The following is a 15,919-nucleotide window of genomic DNA, read 5'->3' as shown; positions in this document are numbered from 1 at the left end:
TTCTTTGAAATGCAAGTGTTGAATATATGATAAGTGGGCACCCTTTTGGAAAAAAGATGCAACTTCAATAAGAATATTTTTAAGGAGAGATAGAAACAACAAAGCCAAATTTTATCACGGTCACGACGCCTCTGGGAAGAGGTATCTCAGATCTTCTTTGAAATGCAAGTGTTGAATATATGATAAGTGGGCACCCTTTTGGAAAAAAAGATGCAGCTTCAATAAGAATATTTTTAAAGGAGAGGTAGAAGCAACAAAGCCAAATTTTATCGTCTAAAACAATTGCTGAAGGATTGTAATTAGTTGTCATGCATCAATTTTAAAACTTATGCTTTTTTAAGAGTAGGAATTATTTGTGCCAATGAAGGAAAAACTTAACATTAATATTTATCAAACAGTTCGTGGTAACGAACTGCAGTAAGGAGCGATCCGGCTCAATAGTAACCAAAACTCTAAAAAATTGGATTTTGATATCGATAGCTACATCAAAAGAATCGCATTTTAATGCTGATTTCAAATATATAAGTTTCATCAAGTTTAGTCTTACTTTTTTTTTCCAGGGGTCATCGTATCGACCAAGTGGTCCTAGAATGTCGCAAGAGGGCTCATTCTAACGGAAATGAAAAGTTCTAGTGCCCTTTTTAAGTGACCCCAAAAATTGGAGGGCATCTAGGCCCCCTCCCGCGCTCATTTTTTCCCCAAAGTCAACGGATCAAAATTTTGAGATAGCCATTTTGTTCAGCATAGTCGAAAATCATAATAACTATGTATTTGGGGATGACTTACTCCCCCAAAGTTCCTGGGGGAGGGGCTGCAAGTTACAAACTTCAACCAGTGTTTACATATAATAATGGTTATTGGGAAGTGTACAGACGTTTTCAGGGGGATTTTTTTTGGTTTTGGGGGCAGGGTTGAGGGAGGGGGCTATGTGGGAGGATCTTTCCTTGGAGAAATATGCCATGGGGAAAAAATTCAATGAAAAGGGCGCAGGACGAATCTGGTCACGTTAGAAAAAAACGTCAAATTCAGAGCTTAATATACAATGCTGGGTGTTCGGAGCCTCTCTATTATGGAGTATAATTTGAAAATAACACAACTATACGAGTGATAAAACATATATACCACAACCATAACTCAACTAACGAAAGAACTGCTAAGAGATAACACAACTATAAAGCGAAAACAGATGAAAACTAACGGGAAAATAAACGAACTAAGAGGTGGAAGGGGCCCAGAGAAAAAATGTAATCCTTTTTCAATTTTGAGCCTAACTTCCGCAAAGGAGTAATAATGTCAGAAGCCCCGAAATACCGAATTATTTTCTTTTCAAACAGTTCGTGGTAAAGAACTGTAGTAAGGGGCGACCCGGCTCAATAGTAAACGGAACTCTAAAAAACGGAATTTTGATGCTAAAAGATACATCAAAAGAATTGAATTTTCACGCTGATTCTAAATATATAAGTTTCAATTAATTTAGTCTTTGTCATCAAAAGTTACAAGCCTGAGAAAATTTGCCCTATTTTGGAAAAAAGGGGGAAACATCCCCTAAAAGTCATAGAATCTTAACGAAAATCACACAATCGCATTCGGCATATCAGAGAACTCTATAGCATCAAAAGAATCGAATTTTCACGCTGATTCTAAATATATAAGTTTCAATTAATTTAGTCTTTGTCATCAAAAGTTACGAGCCTGAGAAAATTTGCCCTATTTTGGAAAAAAGGGGGAAACATCCCCTAAAAGTCATAGAATCTTAACGAAAATCACACTATAGCATTCGGCATATCAGAGAACTCTGTAGCAAAAATTTCAAGCTCCTATCTAAAAAAATGTGGAATTTCATATTTTTTGCCAGAAGACAAATCACGGGTGCGTGTTTATTTGTTTGTTTGTTTTTTTTTTCTTCTTTTCCCCAGGGGTCATTGTATCGACCAGGTGGTCTTAGAGTGTCGCAAGAGGGCTCATTCTTACGGAAATGAAAAGTTCTAGTTCCCTTTTTAAGTGATAAAAAATTGGAGGGCAAATAGGCCCCCTCCCACGCTAATTTTTTTCCAAAAGTCAACAGATTAAAATTTTAAGATAGCCATTTTGTTCCGCATAGTCGGAAACCATAATAACTATGTCTTTGGGAATGACTTACTCCCCCACATTTCCTGGGGGAGGGGCTGCAAGTTACAAACTTTGACCAGTGTTTACATATAGTAATGGTTATTGGAAATTGTACAGACGTTTTCATGGGGATTTTTTGGTTTGGGGGGGTGGGGTTGATGGGAGAGGGCTTTGTGGGAGGATATTTCCTTTGAGGAATATGTCATAGGGGAAGAAAAATTCAATGAAAAGGGCGCAGGATTTTCTAGCATTACTATAAAAAAAAACAATGAAAAAATAAACATGAAAACGTTTTTTCAAATGAAAGTAAGGAATAGCATTGAAATTTAAAACGAACAGAGATTATTACGCATATGAGGGGTTCTAAAAATACTTTAGCATAAAGAGCAAGGTATTTAGGAGGAGATAAATTCCTTGCTCTTTATGCTAAAATATTTTTAGTAATTTCAACTATTTATTCTACGGCCTTTTTGATTCAGGGGTCATTCTTAAAGAATTGGGACAAAACTTACGATTTAGTGTAAAGAGCGAGGCATTAACGAGGGTACAAACCCCCTCGTACACATAATAAAAATATAAGAATATAAAAGTTTGTTACGTAAGTTAATTCTTAAGTTACGTATATTTTTTACTAATAAAAACGTTCGTTGAAAATTAAAAGTTCTAGTAGCTTTTTTAAGTAACCGAAAAATTGGAGGGCAGCTAGGCCTCCTTCCCCACCCCTTATATCTCAAAATCGTCTGATCAAAACTAAGAGAAAGCCATTTAGCCAAAAAAATTAATATACTAATTTAATTTCAATAATTTATGTGCGGAGAGCCAAAACCAAACATGCATTAATTCAAAAACGTTCAGAAATTAAATAAAAAAAACTAGTTTTTTTAACTGAAAGTAAGGAGCGACATTAAAACTTAAAACGAACAGAAATTACTCCGTATATGAAATGGGTTGTCCCCTCCGCAGTCCCTCGCTCTTTACGCTAAAGTTTGACTCTTTGCCACAATTCTACTTTTTAAAACAATTAAAAACTTTAGCGTAAAGAGCGAGGGACTGCGGAGGGGACAACCCATTTCATATACGGAGTAATTTCTGTTCGTTTTAAGTTTTAATGTCGCTCCTTACTTTCAGTTAAAAAAACTAGTTTTTTTTATTTAATTTTGCAAAAGTTGTGTTCCTGGAAAAATAGTCAAAGATTGACTACTTAACCCTAGAATACTGGGCTGCTTATCGATTTATGTGAATACTAGGGTCGATCAATTAGATCAGGTACGTCTATCAAAGCCTATATCCTCGTAACATTAGGATAGGTAGTCAAATTTTGCTTCAAGCATTCGTCTACATCAGTGTAAAACAATGACAAACAAATCAGTTTGTACATTCTTCACAGAAATCTACAATGTGGTCTCTGTAAACAGGGGGCCTGCAAGCCTCGAAAGCGGTCCACGGTTTACGATCGTGTTCAGTGTACAGTTGACTTGTCTAGGAAGTCGAGTGGAACCTTCGTTCGGAACGGGAATCACTTGAACTACTTCATAGAAAGGTTCACAGACTTGGCATCGTGAAGAAGGCCATTCTAAAGGTGTTTCAGTTGGGGGGATCATGGTAAAGATTCATCAAGCACTCTCATCGTTATACTGGCTTTTACCTAAGTGATTAGTGTTCTTACAGTAGATAATGGAAGAGTTTTGGTTCGGAGATCGGTTCAGCTAGCGGTACATGATCCAAACGGGCCACCTTCGGGTCTTTTGTGTACGCTTGCATCAAATGTATATACTCTGCACTTCCTTTTTTTGTACGTTTCAGTGATTTTGAGTTTTTAGACCCAGCAATAGACGGTCCTTGGTGCATCGTCGAGAGAAGCAGGACCAATTTCTGTTTCTTTGGAGCTTAGGATACCAAGATCTTTTCTTAGCCGAAACATGACATTGACAAGCCAGCATCCCTTCTTGTCGTTACCAGAATGTCTTTGGGGGTTTATTTTTATTTTCATATAAAATTCCCACCACATTCAAGTTGAAGGGGTCTCGAAGAAGTCCGTCTGCAGAAAGAACACTGTCTTTGGTTAAATTTCTCTTGCTGCCTGCTAAGCGTCACCATAGCTGTCTCGTAAAATACCTCACTAGGGGTCCCCTCTAGTCGGAGTCCCTTTTCAAAAGCAGGGTAAAGGATTTAGAGTGGGGAGGTTTTAGTTATCAGTTAGAATAGGTTCGCGCTCTTTTTCTCTCAACAAAGATGCCAAGTGACGTTTTTCCACAAATTCAAGGACTGTCACAAAAACTCACATTAACACTAGACGGTCATTTTTGACCGAGACTCCCTTTCATATCTCCAACATGTGCAATGATTTTGAAAATTCTCACGCTTTTACTTTCTTGGCTTGGTGCCGACTGAAATGGCACAGTCGCTCCGACTTCGCTTAATACGATGTCATAGCGGAACTACGAAACTGAATCAAAAGGTTTGGAGCTGAGCATTCTACAATTAATGCTGCTTAATGTTTACCGTTTGTATGACATATTGAATTGTTTTATCATATCTTGTAGCATTAAATGGTCAAAATCTAGGTTTTGAGTGTTTCTCTATACTTCATGTTATCTGCCATCACATGTTTTTAATTGCTTCACGCGTAATATTCTCAATTGTCTCAGATGTTTCCAAAATAAGCTCAATCACTGATGGTTTTCATATCTGCTCTCAAATTTTTGTATTTCAAATTTATATCAACGGTCCTACTCCCTCTCGCCCCCTTAACTGGGGATAAACGCCCCTTATAGGGTACGGTAATTGCAGTAGCAGCTCTATAAGAAAGAATGTGCAATTTTATTTGCGTTATCAGTACTGTGTGATTGGTATTTTAATACCAATAACCGGCATAGAAGCCATTTTTGTCCTGGCACACGCTCCTGGAACAACTTGTTTTGGCGGAAGCTTAAGTTTATGGGTTTGCCAGAAGCTCCAATTGAAGAGGAATTGTTTTTCATTTTTATACGTGTATGTATATTGTTTAATTGTAATTTATTAATAAAAGAAAGAAAAAAACCCATACAAACCAAGTTTTTGACTAAGCTAGATTTTTTCATCACTTTTGGTTCTAATGCTGAACTTTGTTGAACTTTAGAACTAAACTGCTCCGTTGTTTGAATGCCCAGAACTTTTTAATTCCAAAAATACTTTTTGAGAAAGTCATCCTCTTTTTCATTTAATTTCCGAATGTATAGTATCTTGTGAAAGCTCACATTCATTTGCAATTTTGAACTTGGTCTCCAGGGCTCTCCTAAGAAGTGATGTGCAACCCTAAAAGATGTCTTATTATCATCCTCCTCTTTCTTATTGTAGATAAAAAATTTAAAGAAGAAATAGGAGGTATGTTGCTTTGCATCCTCCAAATTAACTAGTAAAACTTTACACTGAACTCTCTGAAGATGTGAGTCTCGAGTTGAGCATAACAAAAATCTCTGAAGAGATTTCAGGAAAGTGCTTTTTCTCGCGTCCCATACTTTTTACCTATATGTATCCTCTGGGAGCAATTTTGGTAAAGTTCACATGCTATTGTGCTTGTATGTATAAACATGAATGTAAAAAAAGATCTTGTTCTGTGTGTGTTCCAAAGTTACTCCTTGGTCTCGTTACTTTAAACTTTCCAAATATATTCCAAAAAATACTTTTTCTTGTAAAAGTAACTTTTGTTTCCTATTTAGTTTCCGAGTATGTAAAATCTTAAGAAAGCTTGAAAGATTTCTGAAATAGTAGGTAGGTTCTTGGAAATATTTTTGGTAAAATTTGCATTCGGTGGTACTTGTATTAATACACGTGAATAATAAAAGCTAACTATGTTTTCTTTTTAGAGGATTCTCAAAAGTTCCAATGTTTAACCCCTATTGTAACGAAACATCGACTGCTAAACCATGCCGTTTGTTTTGCTCAAACAACTGGAATATTTCACTGTGGTAGACCTGACTTGTATATATTGGCAAATTGGAAGATTGCTGAGGTATTTCTTTTTTTCTCTGGGAAATTAATTAATGTTATTTACCCACTTATAAATACAAAAAATTTCGAACCAATATCCAAAGACCGTTCTCGGCAAAAGAAATGAAAATATATAAGAAACTTACATTAAAATACGACCATTAATACTAAAATCTATTTTTTTACCCTAAATGAAATTATCATTTAGGGTAAAGGCTCTACTGTCTTAAGGAAAAAAAATCCCTCTTATTTCTGCTTGTTTTTTGTGTTTATGACGGTTAAGCACTGTGGTTTTTGTCAATATTTATGTGTAGATTACCCTCTTCTTGTCTCAACGTCCCCAGGACGACCTTAATATTACCGTTTATTCTAGTCTGTCAAAGAAAAATCGTGGGCAATTCTAGAAATTCTAATTTTAGCAAGTGTTTTAGGGAAGAAGGCAGTAACGCTAAAACACAAAGTTTATAATTCAATAAAACTTCATAAGAACTAAATAGATTATTCTCTTTGTTTGTACGACTTTAAGTCTTTGTCGGAATTTTTCTTTTTTCTTTCAGTGAACATTATCTTTAGCAGTATTATACTTCTTTTTTATTTTTATGATAAAATAATTTCATTATTTACTTTTCTCATGAATTTCAAGTTGGAATTTTTGGGAAAGCTTATAGAAACACCAAGGCCGTATATTGGGAGGGGGCTATTGGGGTTGACCCCCCCGCCGAAATTTTATTCGACCCGTATAAAATAAAAATAAAATTGATGGAAAAAAGACATGTGATGCGTTTTGTCCTTTTTTTTTGTAAACCCTTCAAGCAAACAAAAACCTGTCCCCTGAACAAAAATCCTGGAAACAGCCTTAAGAAATATTCCTCAGGAAGAAAAATTTCCCAGGAGACGAGAGGCTTCCTTTTGGTACAAACTGTCTTATTTTCAAATAAGTTATGCTAATATTTATAACCAAATATACTCATACACTATACACTATAGTATATAAACTCATACACTATAGTATATGAAACTGGTAAGTGTCCTTAATAAACTAGACTGTTAATTTGATCCTTTCACTAAAATCCTTTGAGGATCGTTCACTGCCTAGTAAATTGTCTGGTTCCACTGTTCTCCTTTCTTTCGTAAGCTTTCTTTTTTTTTTTTTTCCTTTTTAATCTGTTCTTGGACATTGAATTAGCGTATGTTTCACTGTCTCCTCTTCACCACAATATGAGCATTTTTCATCTTCATTATAAAATCTGTCTCTGTATGCTTCTATTGCTACGTGTCTTGATCTTAGTCTTAATTAAATAAAAAAAACTAGTTTTTTTAACTGAAAGTAAGGAGCGACATCAAAACTTAAAACGAACAGAAATTACTCCGTATATGAAATGGGTTGTCCCCTCCGTAATCCCTTGCTCTTTACGCTTAAGTTTTAATTGTTTTAAAAAGTAGAACTGTGGCAAAGAGTCAAAATTTAGCGTGAAGAGCGAGGGATTGCGGAGGGGACAACCCATTTCATATACGGAGTAATTTCTGTTCGTTTTAAGTTTTGATGTCGCTCCTTACTTTTAATTAAAAAACTATTTTTTTTATTTAATTTCTGAACGTTTTTGAATTAATGCATGTTTGATTTCGGCTCTCAGCACATAAATTATTAAAATGAAATTTGTATATTAATTCTTTTTTTGGCTAAATGGCTTTCTCTTAGTTTTGATCAGACGATTTTGAAAAATAAGGGGTGGGAAAGAAGCCCTGTTGCTCTCCAATCTTTCGGTTACTTAAAAAGGTAACTAGAACTTTTAATTTTTAACAAACGTTTTTATTAGTAAAAATATACGTAACTTAAGAATTAACTTACGTAACAAACTTTTATATTTTTATATTTTTATTTTGTATATGAGGGGGTTTTTCCACACTAAATCTTAAGTTTTGTCCCAATTCTTTAAGAATAAGCCCTGAATCAGAAAGGCCGTAGAATAAATAGTTTAAATTACTAAAAATACTTTAGCATAAAGAGCGAAGTATTTATCCTCTAAATACTTCGCTCTTTATGCTAAAGTATTTTTAGAACTCCTCATATGCGTAATAATCTCTGTTCGTTTTAAGTTTTAATACTACTCCTTACTTTTAATTGAAAAAACTTTTTCATGTTTATTTTTTCATTGTTTTTTTTTTAAAGTAATTCTAGAAAATTCCGCTCCCTTTTCATTGAATTTCTCTTCCCCCATGACATATTACTCCAAGGAAAGATCCTTCCACATAGCCCCATTCCCTCAACCCCACCCCCAAACCGAAAAGGTCCCACTGAAAAACGTATGTACAGACGTAGCTTCCCAATAACCATTACTGTATGTAAACACTGGTCAGACTTTGTAACTTGCAGCCCCTCCCCCAGGGACTGTGGGGGAGTAAGTCATCCCCAAAGACATAGTTATTATGGTTTTCGACTATGCGGAACAAAATGGCTATCACAAAATTTTGATCCGTTGACTTTGGGAAAAAAAGGAGCGTGGGAGGGGGTCTAGGTGCCCTCCAATTTTTCTGGTCATTTAAAAAGGACGCTAGAACTTTTCATTTCCGTTAGAATGAGCCCTCTTGCGACATTCTAGGACCACTTGGTCGATACGATGACCCCTGGGAAAAAAACAAACAAAAAAAAAACAACAAATAAACAAGCACCCGTGATCTGTCTTCTGGCAGAAAATACGAAATTCCACATTTTTGTAGATTCTATGACTTTTAGGGCATGTTTCCCTTTTTTTTCCAAAATGAGGCAAATTTTCTCAGGCTCGTATCTTTTGATGACAAAGACTAAATTTGATGAAACTTATATATTGAAAATCAGCATGAAAATTCGATTCTTTTGATGTATCTTTTAGCATCAAAAGTTCGTCTTTTAGAGCTTCGTTTACTATTGAGCCAGGTCGCTTTTTACTACAGTTCGTTACCACGAACTGTTTGATATGATTCTTGCTTCCAACTTCGTTAATTAACCGTACACTGTCTTATGAAATCCACCGCACATTATCTTAAGTCATCCCCAACCAAGGGACTCTTGAGTTTCGATCTGATACCATATTTAGGAGTTTTAGGGGTACAGTGCTATTTAATAGCTGTGAAAAGACGAAGTACAGGGGTGATAAATAAAAACGACCAGTTAGCCCGTCTCGCTGCTCTGATATAGCAAACAGCAAAAATAGAAAATGGCTATGAAATAAAAATAAGAATGTATTTTTTAAAGTCTAGGGGGAACAATTTCCCCCTTCTTCCCCTAAATAGCGTGCAGTGGCACACGTTTTATGGATGCGGGATGACAGATTGCCATAGATTAGGGATTCTGACCATCTATCTTAGTCGAACGAAAAACAAGTCATCCCGAACGCAGCCTAATCTGTGGCAATCTGTCATCCTGCATCCATAAAACATGTGTCTCGACGCGCCAATTTCTTCTCCACAACATATCTGTTAATTGAAAGGCTTTAAGGTTGTCTTCAAACGCCTTTTCACTTGATAATTTTATTGTTTCAGACTTTTGATTTACTATCTTAGGTGTAAAAATATGGTGTAATCTTGAAATCTGGTGTAACCTAAATTTTCGTGTAATAGTATCCAAGACACTTAAATCTTCTACTGCTGCATATTTTACAGCTTTATTAGATAAATCGTTTCCCTCTATATTTGTATGTCCTGTGACCCAGTCCAATGATTTCGATTACTTCTTCCAGTACTTGTATTTCACTATGATAGTAAATAATTTATCCAGCAACTAATCGTGATTTATAAATGTTTTTTAATGACTCTAAGCCACTTTTAGAGTCTGAACTAATCCTGTAGGTTTTCCCATACTATACCCATTTCATATACATATGAAACTTGGTGGAAAAACTAAGCACAAGTCCAAGACACGTGATTGATATAACCAGAACGGATCCGCTCTCTTTGGAGGAGTTGCGGGGAGGGTTAATTCTGAAAAATTAGAAAAATGAGGTACTTTTAACTTACGAAGGAGTGATCGGATCTTAATGAAATTCCATATTCAGAAGGAACTCATATCTTAGACCTCGTAAGTCAGATCTCTTATTTTAATTCCCGACCGGATCCAGTTTCATTGGGGGGAGTTGGGGGGGGGGGTGCCAGAAATCTTTAAAAAGGCTTAGAGTGGAGGGATCAGGATGAAACTTGGTGGGGAAAATGATGACAAATCCTAAATACGTGATTGACATAACCAGAATGGATCTGCTCTCATTGGGGGAGTTGGGGGAGGGTTAATTCTGAAAAATTGGAAAAAATGAGGTATTTTTAACTTACGAAGGAGTGATCAGATCCTAATGAAATTTCATATTTAGAAGGATCTCGTACTCAGATCTCTTATTTTAATTCTCGACCGGGTCCAGTGTCATTGGGGGGGAGTGGGGGGGTGGAACCGGAAATCTTGGAAAACGCTTAGAGTGGAGAGATCATGATGAAACTTGGTGGGAAGAATAAGCACAAGTCTAGGATACGTGCCTGAAACAGCTGGACTGGATCCGCTCTCTTTGGGAAGTTGGGGGGGGGGGGGTAATTGAGAAAGATTAGAAAATATGAGGCATTCATAACTTCAAACGGTTGATCAGATCTTAAGGAAATTTGATTTTTAGAAGGATCTTGTGCTTCAGAGCCCTTATTTTAAATCACGGCCAGATCCGGTGACATTGGGGGGAGTGGGACGGAAACTGGAAATCTTGGAAAACATGAAAATTGAGGTTTCTTTATCTTACGAAAGGGTGATCGGATCTTAATGAAACTTGATATATTGAAATATCTTATGTATCAGATGCTCCATTTTTATTTCAAATCAGATCCGGGGACATAGGGGGTTGGAGGCTTGGAAACCCGAAATCTTGGAAAACACTTAGAGTTGAGATATTGGGATGAAACTTGATGGGAAGAATAAGCACAAGTTCTAGATACGTAATTGAAATGAATAATTTGAAACGTATCCGCTCTCTTTTGAGGAGTGGAGGGGGGTGTTAATTCGGAAAAATTAGAAAAACTGAGATACTTTTAACTTAAGAACGGGTGACCATTTCTTAATAAAATTCGTTATTTAGAAGGAACTCATGTCTCAGAACTCTTATTTGAAACCCTGACCAGATCTGGTGACATTGGGGGAAGTTGCAGAGGGAAATCAGAAATCTTGGAGAACGCTTAGAGTGGAGAGATCGGGATGGAACTTGGTGGGTAGAATATGCAAATACTTTAGATACGCGATTGACGTAACCGAACTGTATCTGCTCTCTTTGGAGGAGTTAGGGGAGTCCAGTGCTTTGGCGAGTTTGGTGCTTCTGGATGTGCTAGGACGATGAAAATTGGTAGGCGTGTCAGGGACCTGCATAAATTGACTTGATAAAGTCGTTCTCCCCGATTCGACCATCTGGGGGACTGAAGGGAGAGGAAAAATCAGAAAAATTAGAGGTATTTTTAACGTACAAGTGGGTGATCGGATCTTAATGAATTTTTAATATTTAGAAGTACCTCGTGACTCAGAGCTCTTATTTTAAATCCCAACTGGCATTAAGCCTCTGATTTTCCGTTTAAATCAACCTATTGATTCTTAGAATTTTGCTAGAGCTCATGCCATATGAGCTCTTGGTTCCTGGCTTTTCCGACTTTGTCACTAGTGCCGTATGAGCTCATAGCTCTTGTTCATCTACTATTTTGGTTAACTGTAATTTCTTTTTAGATTCTGTTCAGCTCGCCAGACAGTATGTTTTTTTCCTCGAGTTCGGTTATGTTCCAGAGGTTTTTCAATATGGAAGTAATTGACGAGTATCCTCAGGCTGCGTTTGAGCCTAATTATTGCTTTCTTCAGAAAACTGGTAAAAGTGTAAGAATTTGTTTTTGACGTTATAATGATGCTCGACGTTTTGGACGTTTGACAACGTTTTGTAGTTACTATTATGATCATTATTTATTTGGAAACCCGTCGTATAAAATAAAATCGAACAGAAGAGCAGAAAAAAGGACAGAAATCTCAAAAATAAAACAAATACGCTAATATAGGTATTACTGTTACTTCAATAGATGAAGAAGAAGAAAATAAAAAAACAAAATAGGCCTACTGGGTCAGTATTTAATACCAAGGATGGTTTAGCTTCAATAACTGGTAAATTGTAAACTGATACTTGTTTTCAGCAGAAATAACGGGATCAGTAATACTGTGGTTTCTCACAAGATAAAAATTACATGTCCATAGGGCATAACATAAAAGACATTTTGGAACGGAAAAGAATAGCTTTGAAATTTTTGATTTTCCCAAATAGTGTAATGAATTCCCGATTTTATTTTACAATTTGTTTTTATATCTTGTGTTAGTTTTATTGATTAAATTTACTGTTTTATTATCGTTTTTAATATCTTTTATAATTATTTTTGTTTATTTTTTTTGTCATTTTATATTATTTGTTATTATTATATTTATTTTAGCCAATATAGGTTATAATTAATGTAGAATAGCTACTAAATTTAAAAGGTTCGAAAAAATAATACCTATAGAATGTAACTTATGCGTAGAAAAAGTTCAATTATAGGAATGCTCATAGGAATACATTGGAAAGCACAGCTTGATACGGTATGTCTATTGTATGTTGTTATAGTGACTAGTACCTAAGCTACACCCAAGTAAAGTAATTAAGTAAATAGTTCCTATGATTCTGTCACAAAGGGCATTCGAATATGAAGGGGAATGGCTTTGACATTGCTCCAAAGATGATCGTAAAATAAGTAAATAGAATTAAGCAGTGAAAGTCGCTCAGGTAAAACATACAATATAAATGTAACTAAAATAAATAATAAAATAATAAAAAAATGCCTATGATACTTGTGATACTAGACATATAGTGATATAGAGCAGAACTAAAGAAAATAAAACATGTTGTCTATTAAGATCAACCATCTTTCTATATGGCTATAGGCGCCAAATTACAAGGTTGATAAAAAACTTCATCGAACAATTACAGACCGGTCCTGATTTAAAGATAAGACAAATTATTTGAAATAAGTTATCCGTTGATACAGAACAGAAATTGAAAAAGAATATTTTTTTAAATGTTCTAGATAATCAGTATTTTGCTTGAAACGCCGGATGAAGTTAATTGTTTTTCTTTTCGTTTGTTCTGAAGTTCAACTTGACTTCTCAGTTCTATCAGTTATGTGTCCCTATTCTTTTCCATTACTATGTGGAGTAATTTTCATGGCTGTTTCTGAGGAAGTCTTTACCTGATTGTTTCTATAAAAGAAATATAAAGTGATAACGAGGAGCGAGATTAAAGAACATAAGAAACATTTTATGTAAATGAGGAGCGTTTTCCCCCCTGTTGCTCTGCTGCGGCTCAGAAAGCAATCTACACACTATTAATATAAATAATACAAACTATAAACTAATTAATAAAAGAAGATAAAACTTAACTAGATCAGATATTATCTGAGAATGGTTAGCAATCTGTATTCATCAAGCATTTGATTAATGCTTTATGTCTCCTTTCTATGAGTCTTTTGTCGACAATTCAACATCGTCTATTCTTCAGTATAACTTAAGTGTGCTATTTCTAAGATATTGAATCTACTAGTTTATCACAGAAGTAGAATTTGGATTCTGTTTATATATATTATTCTGTTTGTATATATTGTACGTTTTTGGCCGAATCCAGCATTTTGTTGGTGCATAAAAATTTATTTTGGTCCATTCACCTCTTGGGAGATCTTGGCACAAATTGATCTTGGTAGATATGCCCTGTATTTAAGACTGAAAAAAAAACAAGTTATAGGAGCTGGACTTTTTTGGAAAGAACAAAATATTAACGATGGCCTTTTGCACCTGCACCAAGGGCCATCGTGAAATGATTCATGAGTTATGAAAGAAACCAAAGTATAGGCAGAAATTATGCAATCTCCTTGTATATCTGTATGTAAATTCGGGTAAAATATTCAGTATCATGCTGTTTGGACATTTTTGTACATCATGATAATCTGATCGATTCTCCGTCTTCCCTGAGACTCCAAAGAGTATGAGTTACTTGCAAGAATGGGGACCGAATGTCGACAAAGAACCTTCAACGTCATAGAGCAATTGGTAACACTTGACTTTTTTAGTTTAATAATAAGAATAATTAATTTAATTTGTATAGTTAGTAAAATTAATTTAGAAAAACTGTCAGATCTCAGTTCCTAGCAGAAAAACGACTAAACAGCTTGAAAAAATTCCAAGTGTCACCGAATGCTAGATGGCGTTGATGTTTTTTCCTGCCAACATTAGCGATAGTTTGCACTCTTATAAGTTATACATACTCTTTGAGACACTCTTCGTAGTATTTTCTAGTTTCACATTTGAGGCGATGGACTCTTGTGCCCTTAGCATCGAATCAGCTTCGTGAGTTAGCCTACGGTTTCACCTCTTAAATCATTCAATTTCTCATTTCAAATGCCATGTTGAATGTTTTTAATACTTATTCTTCTTTCCCCTTTAGACAGAAAGTTTCCCCAACTTGGTCCTATGGAAAAGCAACCTGTTTGTTTTATCGAATTTTTGTTTATTTTAATTTTCTTCATTACGCTAATTCACTGAAAACAAGGAGCGGGTGCAATTTTGTTGTTGTTTTAATTTTTACAATGAAAATTCCCTAAAAATGGCAATTTTTATGAAATGCCAATAAAAAATATTTTTAAAATATAGGGGGAGGACAAAAATTTGAGGGAGAAGGTACTGATTTTATTCTTTTCTCTGTAGATTTCTTCCTGACTAACATTTTTTCATTGTCATTTTGATTATGTATTTAAATCTCAGTAATATTTAGCTAAGTACCATGTTTGAGAAAACCAAGGGGATGTTGATTCGGATCAGTTTAAAAGAAGATCTTCTAAAGGAAAATCCTGGTAGCGAAGAAATTCCTGGATTTTTTCTATTCATAAATTGGTGTTTTCACCAGAGGTCTGAAAGAATTATTCCCGCCCTTGAGTAAGTATTCTTTTAGCTCTGTTTCCCCTTTGTCTGTTGGACTCTCTCTCTCTCTCTCTCTCTCTCTCTCTCTCTCTCTCTCTCTCTCTCTCTCTCTCTCTCTCTCTCTCTCTCTCTCTCTCTCTCTCTCTCTCTCTCTCTCTCTCTCTCTCTCTCTCTCTCTCTCTCTCTCTCTCTCTCTCTCTCTCTCTCTCTCTCTCTCTCTCTCTCTCTCCCTTGCCTCTTCTCTCCCTCTCCCTATTTACTTTAGGTTTGATTTCTTTATAATTATTATCTTCGTTTTATATTTGGCTTTTGCGATGAGTTGTTATTGTTATTGTTTGCGGAATTCTACTATTTCCGCTATGACTATTTTTACTACTGCAACTAAGGATATTGAGGTAAAGTTAAAGGGAATGTTGAACTAAATCAGACGCATTATTTGTAAGTAGATTGTCAGATGGGTGTATCAGCAATATCTCAGGAACAACTTGGTGTATCAAGCTGAAACTCTGAGTGTATTGTAGGATATGTTGAACTAACCTAAAGTCACTGTATACATACTACTACAATTACTGCTACTACTCAGGCTAAGGGATCACGGTGAAAATTTCAGGGAGTGTTAAGGGAACAAAAGCAATAAAACAAGTTGTTGTTGTTTTCGTTTTAATATTGCTCTATAGTTTTTAGTTCACAAATTTAGTTTTTTTTTTGCAATTTAACCTTTACAAGCAACTATTAACCTACTGTTAAAAATTCAAGCTTTTTAGAAGTATATCCCTTCTACCGCCTATGTTTCGATCGTATTAGCCACTTAAAATTATGATGCACAAAGTATCGTCCTGTTTTAAAAGATTGTATGTATTGCGATCTTGCCTG

The 15,919-nt window shown here is 35.4% G+C and overlaps 1 protein-coding gene across 3 annotated transcripts in view; it reads left to right on the top strand.

The window, feature by feature from the left end:
- The window catches only part of LOC136027591 (uncharacterized), a 72,579-nt gene that overhangs the window by 49,816 nt on the left and 6,844 nt on the right, over positions 1 to 15,919 (top strand). For 2 of the 3 annotated variants that reach the window (XM_065704982.1, XM_065704981.1), the window contains exons 5-7: positions 5,955 to 6,100; positions 11,792 to 11,935; positions 14,901 to 15,061. In XM_065704982.1, coding sequence (XP_065561054.1) covers positions 5,955 to 6,100; positions 11,792 to 11,935; positions 14,901 to 15,061 — 451 coding nt within the window. The remainder of the gene's footprint in view (positions 1 to 5,954; positions 6,101 to 11,791; positions 11,936 to 14,900; positions 15,062 to 15,919) is intronic. The other variant, XM_065704983.1, reaches the window with a different exon arrangement.

This window comes from Artemia franciscana, chromosome 5 (genome assembly GCF_032884065.1).
Source record: "Artemia franciscana chromosome 5, ASM3288406v1, whole genome shotgun sequence".
Classification (NCBI taxonomy): domain Eukaryota; kingdom Metazoa; phylum Arthropoda; class Branchiopoda; order Anostraca; family Artemiidae; genus Artemia; species Artemia franciscana.
Note: the sequence above shows the minus strand (reverse complement) of the source record. Positions and strands in the feature narration are given on the sequence as shown.